The sequence below is a fragment of the Setaria viridis genome, chromosome 9 (assembly GCF_005286985.2).
Source record: "Setaria viridis chromosome 9, Setaria_viridis_v4.0, whole genome shotgun sequence".
Lineage (NCBI taxonomy): Eukaryota > Viridiplantae > Streptophyta > Magnoliopsida > Poales > Poaceae > Setaria > Setaria viridis.
In genome coordinates, this window is record NC_048271.2 from 2,488,126 (window position 1) to 2,502,784 (window position 14,659).

Consider the following 14,659-nt stretch of genomic DNA (forward strand, 5'->3'; position numbering starts at 1 on the left):
TATTTACGGCCCAGCAGGCTGATCTACTGCATAAATTCAAATATCATCTGCCAATATCAAATGTATTAACCCTGAAGTATCAATTGTTGTTGCTTTGTGTACAAGAGTTTACAGGAATGTTACAACAACAATTCACAAGTACTGTAACAAACACAGCCATTTTACTACTACTTTCTGCGTACCCTAGCTTTTAAATGCTGCTCAATTCCAATATTTCATAGGTTTTGGCAGTGCAGGGCTGTGGGCGGACGGTCCCATATTTCCTCCATTTTGCATTCTGGCACGTGCTTACTGTGTTGCCCATGCCGCTATGCATTCTCAGGTCAATGTTCTGCAAGGTAATGCCATGGCATGGGACACTCATGCTGCAGTTCAGCTTAATGGCATCCTTGGTCATGGTTGTCCCTCTGATGTTCTTGAAGACCACATTGCTAACCTCCACTGCCGATCTCTGTTCTTCGCATGGAGTAGCCTTGTCGCAGTAGTTCTGATCGATGATTATCGGGTTGTCGACATCGTGCATGATCATGTTTTGGAATGTGATATCCTTAGCGTAACCACTTCCTCCCTGGTATGTCTTGATGCGTGCTCCATTGGTTGTGCCGTATAACTGCACCGTGTCTATGGTAATGCCAGAGACTTGAGCCCATGAGCTGTGATCTCCAAGGCTTCCGATGCTGATCCCGTGGCCCGGTCCGCACACAACTTTCGAGACATGAAGATTGTGAGTCCCGTCCTCAATTGACACGCAATCATCTCCTGCAAATTCCATGACAATGAAGTGAACATCACTATTTGATACGATTTTGAACTGTGAACGTGTTGATGGTACTTGCCAGTCCTGATCTTGCAGTTGGTGACCTTCACATCTTTGCTGCGAGTGATGTGGATGCCGTCAGTGTTAGGACTGGAGTGAGGAGCAGTGATGGACAGACGTGCCAGTTGCACATTGGTGCAGTCCTCGACCGACACGTGGATTTGTTGGCTGTTGACGATTTTCAGATCCTCCACCCTCAAATTCTTGCACAAGTGGAACGACAAAGCAGTCGGAGCCCCCTTGCATGGCTGAGCAAAAAAGTTGAGCTAGGTCATCAGGACACTTTCAAATACAATTCATGACTAATAATCAGATCAAAAGAGTGCCAGGTGTGGGGCCCGCGGAGCAGTGGCACAGGATGTCAGGTCTGGCGAGGAAAACGTGAACGACTTTTCCGGCATCCGGGCCCACCAGCAGCATTTATGCGACGGCACAAGCCCTCTCTGTATCGGGTGGTACAAGATCATGGATGTGTGCTGCTGACTGTATCGGTCGGCGCCACAGACGCTTACCAGATCCGGGTTTATCTTGCACGAGTGCTTCCACCACGTCTCGCCGTTGCCGTCGACGGCGCCGCCGCCGTCGACGGTGAGCCTGTCGACGCGCCGGAACACGATCCAGTGCCTCCTCTCCTTCTCGCTCCAGTCGTCCCTGTTCGGCGACGCCACCAGCGTGCCCTTCACCGCGACCGCGACGCTGGACCTGCAGGGGCCGTGGAGGGTGATGACCTTGAGCAGGTAGCGCCTGCCGCGGGGGACGAGCACGACGGCCGGCCGACGCGAGGCGCACGCCGCCCGCCACGCCATGGCCAGCGCGCGGGTGTCGTCGTGCCGCCCGTCGCCGCGCGCGCCGTAGCGGTCGAGGCTGAACACGCTGGAGCCCAGCAGCGACGACGTGTCCCAGATCCCGGCGGCGGCTCCGTCTTCGACCTCTAGAGTGCCGGGCACGAGGAGCCGCGCGAGGAGACGCGCCACCGCTGGCAGAGCTGCGAGTACGCTGCCGCCGGCGCGGTCGAGGCTGAACTCGGTCGAGGCAGTGCCATTGGTCGAGGCCGCAGCAGCCTGTAGAGCGCCGGAGACGAAGAGCAGCGCGAGGAGGGGCGCCAGGAACACGAGCACAAGACGCGACGCCATGGGCAGAGAGAGCTTGGTGTTGGTTTGGTGGATGCTGGTGACCAAGGAAGGAGCACGCCCATAGCCTCTATTTAACGCGCGGGAGCTGGAGCTATGGAATCCTGGAGGCGAGGTTGAGGTGGTTGCGTTGCTTGCGAAGAAGAGTAACGCGGGAGAGTTAGGTTGGCACATTGTGTTTTGGAGTTTGCAGGTGACCGTTGCATCGCGCCATGCCCATGTGCTTAACATTTACGCAGACGGCAACAAAACCTGACCCGTTGCCTGCCCGCCTACCCTACTGGGCGCCCTCCAGTGGTTTGGCACAGCCGCCCGATCGATCGGTGCATGAACGTTTGCACGCCACCGCCCGATCGATCTGGCGGTACGATATGCTCGCAGATGCTGCACGCCTTTGAATGGATCGATAAATCGAGAGAATTGCCGGCCCACAATCCTTTGCCGTGGTCCACAACAGGCCCAACAACTCTTTCGCGTGTTTGTTGCAGAAAGCATGTTGGGAGTTGGGACCCGTTTGAATTTCTACAGAAATCTCTCCTCGCAAAATTATCGGCGCCGACCAAAATCAAGCGTATCTTAGGATACCACATTAGTTAACATACTGGGAACCAAGTAAACACTGTAGAAATTGTACATCAACTTCAATTGCCAGCAGTTTCTTATCCTTAACCTGGCAATAACCTCCCGCTCACCCCTGCTCCATGTACTGCGACCTCTGAAATGTTCTGTCACGTAGAACCTGAAACAAGAATTATGCAAAGTATGTTAGAATCCACATGTCTTATCTGGTTATATAAACATGTAACCTGACACCAATTTCTTATATAAACATGTAACCTGACACCAATTTCTTTTGCATGCCCAACTTCTTTTTGGCGTAATCGTATTACGTCTTGTGTTTTGGAATCTGAAAGTAAATTTAGCTTCCACATTATTAGTAAAAGTGAATTTGGGCATGCATTGAAACCTAGAATAGTGGTACATCTAACATCTCGGGAAAAAACAAACAATTTTTTTAACAGCTTCCATGATCAACTGATAAGCAGGACCTTCTTCAGCCTACAGAGATAGACACACAGGTTCCTTTAATGTGAAGAAAATGTTCCAGTTAGAATTTGATCTCAGACAAATGAAGCTTACCTTCTCATCAATGTGAACCAATGTGAATTAGATACCGATGATAAAACTAGAGAGATAGAGAGATGAAATGATAAGCGAATTGGGTGACATACAAGATGTTCCAAAGGACCCAGGATTAGGATCGTCGCTCTCAAACTCAGTTTTCCATTCAGAATTACACAGGGTATACTTTCCTTCATAATACACTTCCTTCAAAGCCTCTTTAAAATTCATCTAAGAAATGTTGAATGAAAGAAATGTCTAAGTCATCAAGCACATAAAGCTGGAATAAATGGAAAAAAAGGAGCACCACAGGTTCATTAATTCAGCGTATTCAAGCAATAATTCTACCTTTTGCTTAGCAACCCTCTTCCAGATCTCACCAAAGAAACAACATAGTATTTATACCAAGTATTATCATAGCGAACACTCCACATGAATTCCTGAAAATAGGAAAACAATATCATATACCGTCATCATTTGCAATACCCACTAAATTAATATGTGAGAGTATTACAGTGAAGCCGAAGTGAATTAGAGCCTTAAAAAGGCAGGACAGTTCTGCTGCTATCTTCAGCGCGTGATAGAAGGCCACACTCTCAATTTTTAGCAGCTAAACAACAAAACAGCTTTAGAACGTGATGTGTGAAACTTCATAGCATCAAATACATTACAATAAACAACGATGATTAACCACAACAGACTATTTTGGGATGTTTACCTCACATGAGTTGTCTGTAAGGAAGAACTCAATCAACTGCACATGACAAAAAGAGCAATCCAACCATGACAACATATGACTAGAATTTCGCAATTGGTCACATCATGCATACCTTAGTGTTACTTAGTAACCTTTCCCACAACTGGACAGATGCTTGGTCACCTTCAAGCGTACTACAGGTTTTTCGGTATTCTTCCCAGTCCTCATACTCCCCATGCACAATGAAAACGTTACCTAGCACACCCATTGCCAGTAACCTGGTGCATGGCATCAATGCCATTCCAAAGCAGAAGTACATCCAGTGCCAACCTATCAGCTATGAATAACCTGCAATTCATTTCTAGATTCCCACTGCATGAATTGGTCATTGATTAGTTCAAGCGGTGCGCATGGAAAAGGAGAAACAGCCATTGCCTAGCCACATAAGCAAGGCTGACTATAATTAACATAATTTGAGGTTAAGTAACATAGACATCTGTATCCTTGCAAAATATCTCACATAGATCACTTTTAGAAAGGATTGGCGCAGCAGCAGTCAAAACAGAATTCTACCCATTCTCATACGACAACAGATCCGCCAGAACATAATTGAGCAGAAATATTTCCTAAAGTTCTTTCCCAAAGTTCTAAACGTGATAGCGAAACACCAATAAAAGACAGAAAGCACCTCAAACTAAGGAGTATAATTGAATTGAACAGTGACACTTGCATATAGCCAAGCGTTACCTACATTGTTCCGAAGCATAAGCCGCTGGTAGTCTTGCAAGCGAGCATAGTTGCAGTATTGAGGATCAAAGTACCATTCGAAATCGAGCTCATACGACTCGTAGTACTCCTCGTCTTCAAGAACATTCGCAGGGTAGATCGCTTTCAGACTTTCATCGTCCAGTTTCCGGTGTTCCTCCTTCATCAATCAACAGATATAAGGCACAAAAGGTAAACTAAGCACTGACCAACCAGAGTGGACGCTTCAAACTTAAATCCAAAGAAAGAGAAATTCGTATGATTCTTGCCACCACATCTGAATTTCTAACAATAACAGATACCTCATGTGCTATGATCCGGCACAGGGCGAGCCGTTCGTTCATCTCCCGGCGCTGTCTGTCATGACAGTGAACCCAAAAGTCATCATCGTCGCTATCAGGGAGGCCACGGTTCAACTGCTGAAGATAACAGTCGATCTTCTCGTCGAGCTTATCCTGATCCCAATCAATGCCTTCGATTTGCTCTGGCCCTTGCTCTTGCTCTCGGACAATAATCTTGGCAGAAGAATGATCATCATCGTCATCCCTCGCAACCTTGCCGATATCCCCAGAGCCAGAGGTTGGTGTGCTCTGGATCTTGGGCTTCTTTCCACCGGTCCATGCGCTTGTTGTGTCCGTCCCATCAGCAGCAGCAGCAGCAGAGGCTTCTCCGGATCCTCGGCGGCTGCTACCACCGAGCTTGAGATCAGAGGGGCGATCCTCCATCTGCCGTCGCACACGCAGGTTGTCCCCCCTGATTTAAACAGGATCCCCAAACTGGCAAACCCTGATCTGCCCCGTCGATGCGATTCGAGCCGAATCCGTCGATGCAGAATTGCAGATGCATGGAGCCGCACGCGGTCGAGCGATCCGGTCGAGAATTTGGTGGATGGAGGCCTACCAAACTCTCTCTGTCTGCTCACTTGCCGGCCCAAACCTTGCAACTCCACCTTTCGCCTGCATCCAGTGATTGATTATCTTGTCCCAACACTAGTAAACTGCAGTGGCAAATTGGAGGAGAACCCATCGATGCCTTTACGAAGAAAAAAAGTAAGTAGTGGCACGGCACAGTCAACGGCGGGATCCGCATGTCAGCCGTATAGTCCTCTATCTGACGATGGACCGGTCGCTGCCGCTGGGGATTACTGGCCAAGTACGCACCTAGGTACGGTACGGCACGGCTACTTTCAATTTTCGTGTGTTGGAAGAGTGATAAACGCCACCGCTTGAAATGAAGGCCCTAGTACAAATGGCAGCTTGGTGGCACACTGGCACTAGTTGATTTGCTTAGGAAAAGGTCTTTCAAGTGTCAACCCAACCAATTCGATCGCTTTGTCCACTCAAACATCTGAACAAGTTATTACGCCTTGCTGCTCAAACTATTTAATAAATTGGCCAGCAGTCTAAACCTCTAAAAAAATGTCTCCTTTTCCTTTATCTCTTCATGTGCAAAAGTGAAACTATAGGTTATGTTTTTTTAGAGAAAGGAATGATTCCCTGTTTTATTTATTTTTGGAATGAACATTATATTGGATTCCCTGTTTTATAGAAAACACACAATAACAGTATATGTTAGGAATCATGATTAGTTTGTTTCCATGTCTCCAATTAAGGTAAATAAGTTAATATCATGGAGTAACTAGATCACCGAGATGGATTGGCTTTGTTCCCAATGCTATCAGCAGGAAATGAAGAGGGTTCAAGTAGGTTGGTTCTCAAATAGGAAGGCAAGCTAGTAGGATTAGGAAACTTGGTATGGTAAGGCCATGATCCGCAGGGGAAGGGATCACTCATTCTTCTATTGGGGACAGGTGCACGAACGACAACTCCAAACGTCAGACATCTCACGTGCAATACCCTGAAATATCAATTGCTGCTGCTGCTTTCTATAAAAAGAATTAATATACACCATGGTTACATGAACCAATTCATAATTACACTGATGACTGATCAATACAACGAACTAGCAAGATGGCTAGCTTTTTTATGGATGCTTTATTTCAAAATAAATAGACACAATTTAAATGTGTCATGATAACAGCCAATATATTATCATATATTTTATCGTCATATTTTTTGTTGTCTCTTTTTTAACATGAATTAAAGAGGAAAAAGTAATACCTTGAATATAAATATTTTTTGGTATTTACTAAAACAATATAAAGATTTATACAATTTTTCACATGAATAATTTTTTTAGATTTTTTATTTGTGATGCACATTTTTTGTTTGTAAGTTTTTGCTAGGATTACAAAGACTCCTTTTATTTTAGTATACATAACTAATAATTAGAATTTAATTTTTAAGTTTGACCTTTTTAATTATTATTATATCCAAACCCCCTTTCCTCTCTTTAATTTATTCTCCGATCAATGGTTGCTACAGCTCTATAGATGTATGATCCCATTTTTGTCTTATAGCTGCTGCACCTTTTTCTCATTATAAACTCTGCCCTTGGATCAATAAATATATTGTTATGGCTACCAAGCTATGTTCTTAGGGCTCGTTTGGCAGGGTTGCGGCTGTGGTTTCTTTGGTGAAGCAGTTTTTTTTGGCTTCGGCTTGTCTTGATTGTTTTGGATGGACTCGAGGGTTTTTATTTTATTTCAGTTACAATAGAAAATCAAATTGTTTAATTGTTATATATATATTATATTTAATTCTAAATTTACCAATATATTAGTATTTGATATGGACTCTTTTGGGCTAGTCTAGACTGTTAGATCATCGTAAAATCCAACGGTGGATATTCTTCTCTTTTTTCTAATTAACGTGGGAATTTCTAAACCCGACAAATGTGGTGATTTCTTTTAACACTATTATATTAAGATAATAGATTGCAGGTTTCTACTAGAAACCCACGAGTGTGAGGACGATGCATGCTTTGACTATAACTACTTGTTCCTTCTATACGCGCACACACTTTGTACATGGTACTGATGTGCATGACCTAGTTTTTGGAGGTGCACGGCTGCGGGCGAACCGTTCCGGATTTTCTCCATTTGGCGTTCTGGCATGTGCTTTCTGCGGCACCATCGCCGCCCTCCATCTTCAGGTCAATGTTCTGCAGGGTGATGCCATGGCACGGGACATTCTTGCTGCAGTTGAGCTTGATGGCGTCCTTGGTAACGGTTGTCCCCCTGATGTTCTTGAACACCACGTTGCTGACCTCCACCGCTGACCCCTGAGCTTTGCATGGCTTATCCTTGTCGCAGTAGTTTTGGTCGATGATTATCGGGTTCTTGACATTGTCCATGATCATGTTTTGGAATGTGATATCCTTGGCGTAACCACTCCCTCCTTGGTACGTCTTGATGCGTGCTCCATTGGTTGTGCCGTACAATTGCACCGTGTCTATGGTAATGCCGGAGACTTCAGCTCTAGAGTTGTCATCTCCTAAACTTCCAATGCTAATCCCGTGCCCTGGCCCACATACAACTTTCGAGACGTAGAGATTATGCGTCCCGTTCTCGATGGACATGCAATCATCCCCTGCAATAAAATCCAAATTTTAGTAAGAAAAACCTGAAGCTACAAAAGGTGGCATTTCGTATGATTTTGAATAATTGTGAACATGGTAATGCTGCTTACCAGTCTTGATCTTGCAGTTCGTGACCTGCACATCCTTGCTGCGGGTGATGTGGATGCCGTCGGTGTTCGGGCTCGTGCCGGACGCTGTGATGGACAGGCCTGCCAACTGTACGTTGGTGCAATCCTCGATCGACATGTGGATTTGCTGGCTGTTCACAATTTTCAGGTCCTGCACTCTCAAACCTGTGCAGTAGTGGAATGACAAGGCCGTTGGCGCCTCCTTGCACGGCTGCAAAAGTAAAACCAAGTCAGTGTTGAGCTAGGCCAGGACACTTTAATTTCAAACAACAGTACTCCATAATTTGCGACCAGTCAGACCATCAACTGTAAGTACATACGGCGCCACACTTACCATGGCCTTGTTGATCTTGCACGAGTGCTTCCACCACGTCTCGCCGTTGCCGTCGACGGCGCCGCCGCCATTGACGGTGAGCTTGTCGACGGCACTGAACACGATCCAGTGCCTCCTGTCCCTGTCGCTCCAGTCGGCCCTGTTCGGCGACGCCACCAGCGTGCCCTTCACTGTCAGCACAACGCTGGACTTGCATGGCCCGGCGAGCCTGACGAGCTTGAGCAGGTAGCGCTTGCCGCCGGGGACAAGCACGACGGCCGGCCGCGGCGAGGCGCACGCCGCCTTCCACGCCTTGGCGAGCGCCCGCGTGTCGTCGTGCCGTCCGTCGCCGCGCGCGCCGTAGCGGTCGAGGCTGAACACACCGCCGCCTTGGGACGACGGCGACGACGACGCCAGGGACCTTATGCCGCCGGCCCTAGTGATGGCAGCCGGCGCGGCAGCTCCGGCGGCCGAGGCGGTGCCGTTGGTCGTCGTGCTGCCCGCGGCAGCACCTGCTAGGGCGCCGCCGGACAAGAAGAGCAGCGCGAGGAAGAACAAAAGCTGCAGCGGCTTGCGGGACGCCATTGTTGGTGCGCGGCAGAGCTGGTAATGACGACGAATGCACGATCGACTATAAGTAAGTAGGTAGTAGCAGCTTGATCGAACGGACTGTGAGATAATGGGCAAGGTCACAGGAGGCTTGACGAGCTAGCCAACTAACGCAGCGGCGGCACTTCTGGTTAGTTGCTTTGCTTGCTGGGCTTGGTGGTGTTGGATTGGATGTTGACGACCATGGAGCAGGTGGCGGGGCCTATTTATGCGCGCTGGCGCGCTGGAGACGATGGAGGCGGGAGGCAGATGAGCGCTAAGTGCTGGAGGAAAGGGAAAGGTTCGTGTTGCGTGTCAAGAATCACTCAGGCTCATCGCATGCTTGCAGGGTGAGTTAGGCCCCGTTTTGGGAGATTGAAATTAGATACGCGTTTTGAATTTCGAGGTGTCCTGATATATGCGTGCAGGTAGACGCAAAGGATCGATAGGACCCATGCATTCCAGCCAGCCATAGATTCTGCAGGTATGGCAAGCAGAGATACAGAAATAATGTGCCTGATGAATCGCGTTTCCATGTAAGCCTTCCCGTGGCAAGGCCAAGATATATTCGTAGATTTTGTCGTCCGCTTGGGTTCCCCTGTGGCGTCGACACACAGTAGGAAAGTGCACGCATGCCTGCAGGCACGAGCGTACGTGTAGGTTCAGGTGAAACTAACCATGCATCTAGACACAACGATCGAGCGGCGTAGCATGAGAGAGCTGAAGTGGTGTCGTCCTGGTGGTTACCTCACCGGCTGACCGGACAGAGACGACGTACGCCATGACGATGCCAACCATCACTCATCAGTGCTAGTAGTTTGCTCCCTGCTTCCAGCGCACGAAAAGTGCCAGCCAGCAGTTCGAGCATGAATAATCGTGGCCGCCCCGCGGGTGACTGACGTGTGGGGCCCACATGGATGTCCAGACACCTCAGCATCACCACTTTCCATTAGCCATGAATCCCGCGCACCACCTCTGCTTTTCCAGCCCATCAGAGAGGCCACCCAATTAAGATTACAGCAGACATGGAAGCCCAATCTGTACAGGAAACATGTACATCCTCAGTCCTAGATTTCTAATCTTCATCGGTTCATCCTTTGTTATTGTTGTGTGACTATTCTTGGAATGACATTTTTCTAAATAGGCCTGTGATTCATCATTCGTATATGATTCATGATGTGAGAATTGGGTTCCAGGTTTATTTAATCAAGTGAGCAAATAGACCAAATTAATCTGCATTTACCTTGTTTCACTCCGATGAATGCATCTACAGATTTATATGTACAAGAAACGTTTGACCTGACCTCAATTAATAGTATGGGCATTGGCAAGAAATCGTCATGTAAAAGGTGTCCAAAGCTCTCTTCCTGCAACTTGCTCTGTGTTGTCATTCATTCAGATTACGTATCTGTAGATCTTGCCTGTTCAGTGTTCAGTAACTTTAATGTACTTATTAGGCTATTGCATTTTACATACTCTTGACATGGATTCCCATGGCAGAGAGCTGTTCACCTACAAATCAAATTAACGTAAGAACATGGAAGCATTTTGCAACTATAACCCATATAAATAGTGAATTCTTACCCACTTTGCAGCTATTCGCCAACATTCTTCTTATTTGGCTTTTTTTTTTTGGAAAAGTTGGTATGTTTTTATGGAAGGGCAAATTCAGAATATAAGATATCAGTCCACAAGTAGATTCCTGGAATATAAAATTGTTCCGGCTAAAGAAAACTGTGTGTCTGTTTCCGTAGTGTTTCATATGTACCTTTGGTAATGGCTACCTCTATTTTACCTTCAGTTCAATTGAAAAGGTCCATAGCCAGCCCTATAGTGTCTCAAAAAGAAACAAGATAGTATTATGTAGTTTGATATAAAAATATTTTAGTTTTGAATTTTGATTATAGTTTGATCACGGTTTGATATTGATAAACTGAGAAGGCAGCTATTACATTCCAAGTTTTTTTATTTGATATTGAATTGTCATGTCATAATTTCTCTCTTTCAGCGTCCAAGCAATGCTCGGCTAACTTAACCTGCAATCATATATAATTATATATGTACATCCAAAATTTAAGAGGCCAGTTCAGTTTAGATAAACATAGCATGCTTCATATGCAGTAGTTAATTTTTTGCTACAAAATCATAACATGTTAAGTTGCAAACATAGTTTTAGTTGATCATGTCACTAGAATGGGATTGCAGTGCGAGGTTCAACTTTACTATAGAACCTTTTCTCTTCCGATTTGGATACTGATTTCTTCTTCAATACAACCATCCGTACCTCAATATTGTTTTTTTCCCTACAACATATACTGCCATATGAAAACTATTTGGTATAGTCAATGTTGATAAAGAAATATCAGATCTAGAAATAATCGAATTGGCGATGCACCTCACTGTTGCCGTTACTGTTTACAAATTTGGAAACTCATCTAGGAAGAGGGCCATTTCGCGCGGCGCAATGTTCTAGTAGACGCTGAAAAGTTTAACGAAATTAATTTTGCGCGGGGAGAGAGAGAGAGAGAGAGATGGAAGAAGATCGAGGAACGTGCACGCCCACGCACGTGTAGTAACTAATATCCGCATGCGTCAATCGTGTTGGTCGTCCGTGCCGTGCAAACACGGAGGGTCGGGCACTCGGGCCGCGTCGCCGTAGGCGCGCTAGGTTGTTGCCGAGAACGGCAAGGCTTGGCCCGGCAAGTGACCCGACCGAGTTCGGCAACAAGACCTCCATTTTGTTCCTTTTTTTTTTCTTTTCTTATATACATATAAAAAATCAGAGAATGGACTGTCGTGCGCACATGCATGGATCGAATTATTCATAGATCGATCGACTGGTTAAACTAAAATGCGTGCACGGAATGCATCATCACAAGAACAAGATCGAATTATGCATGACAGGCCCTATCAGACGATGCATGGGGCTAAGCCTGAATATAGCTCCTAATTACAAGAAGGATTGCCGCGCAGATCATTACCAAGTAGCTCGTTGCTTTGGAAGGCATAATCCCTTTTGCGTATTTTCATACTGCTACTATATGTATATAGCTTGGTGACGGGCAAGGAATATTATAGATCCGTGTAGATATGATAAGATTGCGTCATCAGCCGTGCTGACTCCTGTACTAAACCCGTGTACTAGATTGCGTCACCACCGGCCTGTTCGCTTTTCTGCCTTCCCATTATCCCCATACCTGAAACGAAAAATCTCCAGGTTCTATCTGCCGGCACGCAACTACTATCACCCTGCTGCACACTCCATTTCAATATCTGCGAGCCTAACTCTCCCGCGCTATTCTTCATTTCTTCTTCAGAAGCAACGCAACGCCTCGCTCGTCACCTCCTCCCAGCATCTAGGCATCTAGATCTAGCTCTCCCCCGCCGCGCATATAAATACGCCCTTCTTCCTCCTCGGTCTCCATCAACTCAGACGCACCAAGCTCAGCAAGCAAAGCAACGAGCGCCCAGCTGAACTAAATCGAGCCCCTTGTGATCGATCTTGTTCAGTTCGGACTTCATAGCCTTGGCTGCAACCTGTCGATCGTGCTTATTGAGCTCTTCCAATGGCGCCCCGTAAGGTGCATCTCGTGTTCTCGGCTCCCCTCCTCGCGCTGCTCTTCTTGTCCAGCGCTCTAATGGCCGGCTTGGCCGCGGCCACGAGCAATGGCACTTCGGCCGATGACGCTAGGGGAAGGTCCCTGGCGTCGCCGTCCCAGGGCGGCGTGTTCAGCCTCGACCGCTACGGCGCCCGCGGCGACGGGAGGCACGACGACGCGGAGGCGCTGGTCAAGGCGTGGGAGGCGGCGTGCGCCTCGCCGGGTCCGGCCGTCGTGCTCGTCCCCGGCGGCAAGCGCTACCTGCTCAAGGTCGTGAGGCTCTCGGGCCCGTGCAAGTCCGGCGTCACGCTCGCGGTCAAGGGCACGCTGGTGGCGTCGCCGAACAGGGCGGACTGGAGCGACAAGGACAGGAGGCACTGGCTCGTGTTCCGGGGCGTCGACGAGCTCACCGTCAACGGCGGCGGCGCCGTCGATGGGAACGGCGAGACGTGGTGGAAGCATTCCTGCAAGATCAACAAGGCTATGGTAAGTGTGGGCGCGCGCCCCGTATATATATATGGTTGATCTGATTAATTGTACATTGTTATTGGAAAGTGCCCTAATTAACCAAGCTCGACTGCCTTTTTTGTGCAGCCATGCAAGGAGGCTCCGACGGCGTTGTCGTTCCATTTCTGCACGAACTTGAAGGTGGAGGATCTGAAAGTTATGAACAGCCAACAGATCCACATGTCGATCGAGGATTGCACCAACGTTCAATTGAGAGGCCTGTCAATCACAGCGTCCGGCACGAGCCCTAACACTGACGGCATCCACATCACACGCAGCAAGGATGTGCAGGTCACGAACTGCAAGATCAGGACTGGTAAGTAGGGCAAGTAGCATCAACATGCATTTTCAGAGTTTAGAATCATATCAGAAGATTTTTTATTTTCTTTACTAAATATTCGGTGCTTTGTCATGGAATTTGCAGGAGACGATTGCATGTCAATTGAGAACGGGACGCATAATCTTCACGTCTCAAAAGTTGTGTGCGGACCAGGGCATGGCATCAGCATTGGAAGCCTAGGAGACGACAACTCAAGGGCTGAAGTCTCTGGCATTACAATTGACGCGGTGCAGCTATACGGCACAACCAATGGAGCACGCATCAAGACATACCAGGGAGGAAGTGGCTACGCGAAGGATATCACGTTCCAAAACATGATCATGAACAATGTCAAGAACCCAATAATCATCGACCAGAACTACTGCGACAAGGCTAAGCCATGCAAAGCGCAGGAGTCAGCAGTGGAGGTCAGCAATGTGGTCTTCAAGAACATCAGGGGCACAACCATTACCAAGGACGCCATCAAGCTGAACTGCAGCAGGAATGTGCCATGCCATGGCATTACCCTGCAGAACATTGACCTGAAGATGGAGGCCGGCGATGGTGCCGCAGAAAGCACCTGCCAGAACGCAAAATGGAGAAAAGTTGGGACGGTTCTTCCACAGCCGTGCACCTCCAAAAACTAGGGCATGCATGCTCATTTCAAACTGAGCAGCTTGTAGAAATTGTGTGTACAGTAGAAACAAGTAGCCATTCTCAAGTATACATCGTCGTCACACTCATGGGGTTTCTGGTAGAAACCTACAATTCATTATATCGTATTGATCAGTGTATTTGTGAATTAGTCCATGTAACATCGATATCCTTTCTTTTATAGAAAGAAGCAGCAATACCAATTGATATTTCAGTGTACGGGACGTGAGAATCCTTCTTGGTGATCTATTTCCTCATCCATCTCATGACATTTGTTCGAAGCAGCAACAGCAATTGATCTAAATATTGAGCTTGCGGACAAATTTTCTGTCAAGTCCCTACTCCCTACCTGGTATCTTGATCGACCTCGTCTCTTTCCTGCTCATCGTCCTTTTGTACTAGTTTCTTCTCAGATCAATTCTTGTCAGCAGATCCATCAAAAACAGATTCTTCAGCGTTACTCCTTCCTATCGTGTCATTATTTTACTCCTTCCATCTCACAACCGATCTTGTAATCAGATTCATCACGATTGAATGCGT

General features: G+C 47.2%; 4 protein-coding genes across 8 annotated transcripts; 1 reads left to right on the forward strand and 3 right to left on the reverse strand.

The window, feature by feature from the left end:
* Positions 1–43: 43 nt before the first annotated feature.
* On the reverse strand, positions 44–2,233 carry LOC117837110 (polygalacturonase ADPG2). Its single transcript, XM_034716696.2, has 3 exons — positions 1,330–2,233; positions 837–1,065; positions 44–759 (listed from the first exon to the last, which is right to left on the reverse strand). The coding sequence occupies exons 1-3, from the start codon at positions 2,176–2,178 to the stop codon at positions 191–193; spliced, it is 1,647 nt and encodes a 548-aa protein (XP_034572587.2). The 5' UTR covers positions 2,179–2,233; the 3' UTR covers positions 44–190.
* Positions 2,234–2,493: 260 nt separating this feature from the next.
* LOC117837111 (uncharacterized) lies at positions 2,494–5,691 on the reverse strand. 5 transcript variants are annotated; one of them, XM_072291280.1, is made up of 6 exons: positions 4,834–5,691; positions 4,518–4,691; positions 3,584–4,138; positions 3,418–3,509; positions 2,785–3,300; positions 2,494–2,686 (listed from the first exon to the last, which is right to left on the reverse strand). In XM_072291280.1, the coding sequence occupies exons 1-3, from the start codon at positions 5,254–5,256 to the stop codon at positions 4,100–4,102; spliced, it is 636 nt and encodes a 211-aa protein (XP_072147381.1). In that variant the 5' UTR covers positions 5,257–5,691; the 3' UTR covers positions 2,494–2,686; positions 2,785–3,300; positions 3,418–3,509; positions 3,584–4,099. The 5 variants fall into 5 exon arrangements, with proteins under 5 accessions (XP_072147381.1, XP_072147378.1, XP_072147379.1 ...); XM_072291277.1 differs by having other exon boundaries at positions 3,584–3,679; positions 3,788–4,691; XM_072291278.1 differs by having other exon boundaries at positions 2,785–3,006; positions 3,088–3,300; positions 3,584–4,691.
* Positions 5,692–7,334: 1,643 nt separating this feature from the next.
* LOC117839821 (polygalacturonase ADPG2) lies at positions 7,335–9,217 on the reverse strand. Its single transcript, XM_034720248.2, has 3 exons — positions 8,474–9,217; positions 8,122–8,350; positions 7,335–8,022 (listed from the first exon to the last, which is right to left on the reverse strand). The coding sequence occupies exons 1-3, from the start codon at positions 9,035–9,037 to the stop codon at positions 7,481–7,483; spliced, it is 1,335 nt and encodes a 444-aa protein (XP_034576139.1). The 5' UTR covers positions 9,038–9,217; the 3' UTR covers positions 7,335–7,480.
* Positions 9,218–12,606: 3,389 nt separating this feature from the next.
* LOC117839252 (polygalacturonase) lies at positions 12,607–14,193 on the forward strand. The gene is made up of 3 exons (XM_034719547.2): positions 12,607–13,125; positions 13,234–13,462; positions 13,571–14,193. The coding sequence occupies exons 1-3, from the start codon at positions 12,607–12,609 to the stop codon at positions 14,110–14,112; spliced, it is 1,290 nt and encodes a 429-aa protein (XP_034575438.1). The 3' UTR covers positions 14,113–14,193.
* The last annotated feature ends 466 nt before the right edge of the window (positions 14,194–14,659 follow it).

Excerpts from the sequence above, each read along its gene's own strand:
- LOC117837110 (XM_034716696.2), bottom strand. The coding sequence starts at position 2,178 with ATGTTAAGCACATGGGCATGGCGCGATGCAACGGTCACCTGCAAACTC. Across the intron at positions 1,066-1,329 it reads GCAAGATAAACCCGGATCTG|CCATGCAAGGGGGCTCCGAC; the intron begins GTAAGCGTCTGT and ends TTTTTTGCTCAG. Across the intron at positions 760-836 it reads CAACTGCAAGATCAGGACTG|GAGATGATTGCGTGTCAATT; the intron begins GCAAGTACCATC and ends TGGAATTTGCAG.
- LOC117837111 (XM_072291277.1), bottom strand. The coding sequence starts at position 5,256 with ATGGAGGATCGCCCCTCTGATCTCAAGCTCGGTGGTAGCAGCCGCCGA. Across the intron at positions 4,692-4,833 it reads GCCGGATCATAGCACATGAG|GAGGAACACCGGAAACTGGA; the intron begins GTATCTGTTATT and ends TGATTGATGAAG.
- LOC117839821 (XM_034720248.2), bottom strand. The coding sequence starts at position 9,037 with ATGGCGTCCCGCAAGCCGCTGCAGCTTTTGTTCTTCCTCGCGCTGCTC. Across the intron at positions 8,351-8,473 it reads GCAAGATCAACAAGGCCATG|CCGTGCAAGGAGGCGCCAAC; the intron begins GTAAGTGTGGCG and ends TTACTTTTGCAG. Across the intron at positions 8,023-8,121 it reads GAACTGCAAGATCAAGACTG|GGGATGATTGCATGTCCATC; the intron begins GTAAGCAGCATT and ends ATTTTATTGCAG.
- LOC117839252 (XM_034719547.2), top strand. The coding sequence starts at position 12,607 with ATGGCGCCCCGTAAGGTGCATCTCGTGTTCTCGGCTCCCCTCCTCGCG. Across the intron at positions 13,126-13,233 it reads GCAAGATCAACAAGGCTATG|CCATGCAAGGAGGCTCCGAC; the intron begins GTAAGTGTGGGC and ends TTTTTTGTGCAG. Across the intron at positions 13,463-13,570 it reads GAACTGCAAGATCAGGACTG|GAGACGATTGCATGTCAATT; the intron begins GTAAGTAGGGCA and ends TGGAATTTGCAG.